The sequence below is a fragment of the Gavialis gangeticus genome, unplaced genomic scaffold, assembly GCF_001723915.1.
Source record: "Gavialis gangeticus isolate Ggan-Ray unplaced genomic scaffold, GavGan_comp1, whole genome shotgun sequence".
In the NCBI taxonomy this organism is placed as follows: Eukaryota; Metazoa; Chordata; order Crocodylia; family Gavialidae; genus Gavialis; species Gavialis gangeticus.
Genome location: NW_017728992.1, coordinates 208,952,338 through 208,955,460, shown reverse-complemented (window position 1 = coordinate 208,955,460; position 3,123 = coordinate 208,952,338). Strand labels below are relative to the sequence as shown.

General features: G+C 49.8%; 1 protein-coding gene across 3 annotated transcripts in view; it reads left to right on the top strand.

Annotated features, from left to right (window-relative positions):
- EEF1D (eukaryotic translation elongation factor 1 delta) overlaps positions 1–1,904 on the top strand; it is a 37,589-nt gene extending 35,685 nt beyond the window's left edge. For all 3 annotated transcript variants that reach the window (XM_019528262.1, XM_019528261.1, XM_019528260.1), the window contains 2 exons: positions 624–818; positions 1,812–1,904. In XM_019528262.1, coding sequence (XP_019383807.1) covers positions 624–818; positions 1,812–1,850 — 234 coding nt within the window. In that variant the 3' untranslated portion in view covers positions 1,851–1,904. The remainder of the gene's footprint in view (positions 1–623; positions 819–1,811) is intronic.
- Positions 1,905–3,123: the final 1,219 nt, after the last annotated feature.

The window sequence follows — 3,123 nt, the reverse complement described above, 5'->3', positions numbered from 1 at the left end:
GGGGGGGGGGCGCCTGAGCTTTGCTCTCCCTCAGACCGCATGGGATTTGCCACCAGGATGGTAGTGCCACCTGGCGTGCTACTGCACCATGGCAATGCCTGTGCTACAACTGTAACGGCAGACGGGGAAGCCGCTCGGCCAGAGCCTTGCCCAGCACGCCAGCACCATGGTGCAAGCAGAGCTGACGCTTTCGTTTGGCAGCCTCATTCTCTGCCGAGGCCTGTGGAATTCAGGCTCCTGTCTCTTGGCTGCTTTCCAGCTCAGAGCCCTTTGCAATGCCCTTGCTGCTGAGTCTGTGCAGACTTGAAGCGCGTGTCACCATACCCATATCTGCGGTGGAAATGCAGGCTTCTCCAGCTGGCTTATTCTGGGTCACCTAGCAGTGAAGCAAAGGCTGGCTATGAACTCAGCTCAAGTTTGTAGGGAGGCTGAGCTTGCACTTCAGTTGCAAACCAGAGTAATGCCCAAGTTCTTCTAACTTCACTGTCACTTGAATCGACAGTAGCAAGTTCAAGGTGGCCAGTCCAGGTTACAAGTAGACCTTTTGCCAGCGTGGGTATGCCGTGCGTGCCAAGTTAGCCCTGGAGCTGTAGGTAAGCTCGGTTCTCTGTTTGCCTTTTCAGTGGGATGACGAAACGGACATGGCAAAAATGGAGGAGTGCGTGCGCTCCATTCAGATGGACGGCCTGGTGTGGGGAGTCTCCAAGCTGGTGCCGGTCGGCTACGGCATTAAGAAGCTCCAGATCCAGTGTGTGGTGGAAGATGACAAGGTTGGGACAGACATACTGGAGGAGGAGATCACCAAGTTTGAAGACTATGTAAGTTAACCCATGTGCCAGGCCTCCAGGAGATTGTTCCGGCACCTGCCACGTGTTTGTGGCATATTCCCATTCTGCAAGGTTTATGTTTTCATTTAGAAAGAACTGAGGTTTTTTGGCCCCCTTGATTGGAGAGAACTCTTCCTCCAGCTCTTCACGGGAGCCCAGCCCTGTGCCACCTTGTTCATCAGGTCACCCCCCCCCTCCACCCGCTCTTATAGCGGTTGAATCCAAAGGGTCAGTTTTCACAATTAATTGGTACAGTTCCTGATTCTTCGAGACTACTGGAAACAGCTGCTCTGAGACCAGTGGACTCCCTCATTGTTCTCAGTGGACATTACCTGTAAAGTTTTAAATGTGACGTTTAAATTGCTGACCACTTTGGCCAAAGGGGTAGGGGCGAAGTTCATAGCAGAAGTGAGTGGGAAAGGGAAGGAACTGTGGCGCAAACAGGAAACATAAGCAGATAGGGACATAGGAAGGAGATGGAGGGCAGAAATGACCCATTTTCCCACTGGGTGATAAGGCACTGACAAATCAGTTTACTTTGTAAAGTCTGTCCCTGACCTGTGGTCTTTGTGAGATCTCACCATCTAACATCCTTGGGGGATCTTCTGTGGCCAGACGGGGGTGTGTATCGCCCCCAGCCTGCACCCTGGCCCAAGACTTCTTAGTAGTGAGGACTTGCTCCTTTCCACAGAATGCATTGGGGGACTGTTTTGATTTATAAACTTTTTGTGTTGGGGACCTGTTGCCTTTTATCCATTTGCGCGGTATCTGGCAGCTCTGGAGCTAATGATATTATCCGTAGTCTTACGATGCACCCCTTCCCAGGGCTGGTAAACTGCTGACTTAATGAAGGCAAAGCAGAATTCTGTTGGGAGCATTTTGGACGATTAAGATGCGTGCCGTCTGTTCAGCATTCACCCCGGCCAGGTTGCTTTCTGCCTGCCTGCTCTCAGGTCTCCATCAGCTTTTCTTGTTGTGTTGCAGGTCCAGAGTGTCGACATTGCTGCTTTCAACAAGATCTAAGAATAAACCTTTATCCTTTCTGAAACCGGCATGAATAAAGATCAAGGTTTCGAGCACAGATGGTGTGGGAGTGTTTCCTTATGTGAGAAGGTGCTGGCATCACAGCGGTCCTCTGAAACCTCACAGAAGCCAGAGGAAGCAGCTGTGGCGTATACAAAAAGTGGACATTTGTGTTTCATAGCTCCATTTTAATTCTCTATTTCACCCGAGCACTGGTTGGGAATCTGTTTCCTCTCTCACCTGAGACCGGGTGTACAACACTTCAGTTAAAATGTAGGACTTCTGTTGCATCTTTCCAAAGAAACCAGATTTGTCAGGGTCAGATTTCAGAGCTGAGCTTGGCTCCTGGTGAAACGAGGATGTTCTTTGGATGAATTTATATAATGCAACCAAAGGCTGCTCTAAATTCTGGAGCATTGCTGACCTGTTGCATAGCTTAAACCTAAGCCTGTTTAACATGAAGAAAGGCAGTTCGTTTTTAATCCTGTTTACTTACAGAAAATCAGATGATCCCCATCTTTTTCTGATTTCCTGGAACAGGTACTTTGACTGGCTGTGAAGACGGGGCTTGGCAGGGTGCGAGAGAGAATCTCTGGTAATTGCATTGATGTGAGGTGGTGCTGAGCACCTGCCCTTTCTGCATGCCGCTTTCACCTGTGAGCAGCCCGTTAGCTCTTGTTTTGCACTGAAATTCAAGGCTGTTAGCTTGGAGGGCAGCTTTAGCCAGGGCGTCACCACTTCCCTTTAGGATGCCAGCAGTCCACTGCCAGTTGAAATGCGCCTGTGCAAACCTACGTGACTAACAAATGAGACATTTAATCTGCTGGACGCCTGCCTTACCCTCAAAGAGCGCTAAACGCTGCCAGCCATCCCTGGTGTGAGAGTCGCTGGGCAAGGCTGAGTGCCATGAGTATCAGGACGGAGCGAAGCACGAAGCTGTGCTCTCTTACAGGTTTGGGGTTTGAGACTTGCACAGCAACTATAAAACTGCCTCTGTATTCCAGTGATACTTCGCAGACATCATGAGAAAATAACCTCTGTGCAGCAAGGGACCCCAGAATAACTCGCAGGTGTTTTTAAGCTTCGCCTTGGGATCTAGCCAAATCACCATGCTTGAACTGGCATACAGGAAGACAGGTTTTCACTGCATACTAGATCTGTTACTGCTAATCATTTTAAACTAGAAAGGCCCATTCTCCCACCTTACAGACTCCTGCTCGCTGCTAATGCGGTTTAACAAGGCACTGGTGCGTTGAGCTACGCTACCTTTCCT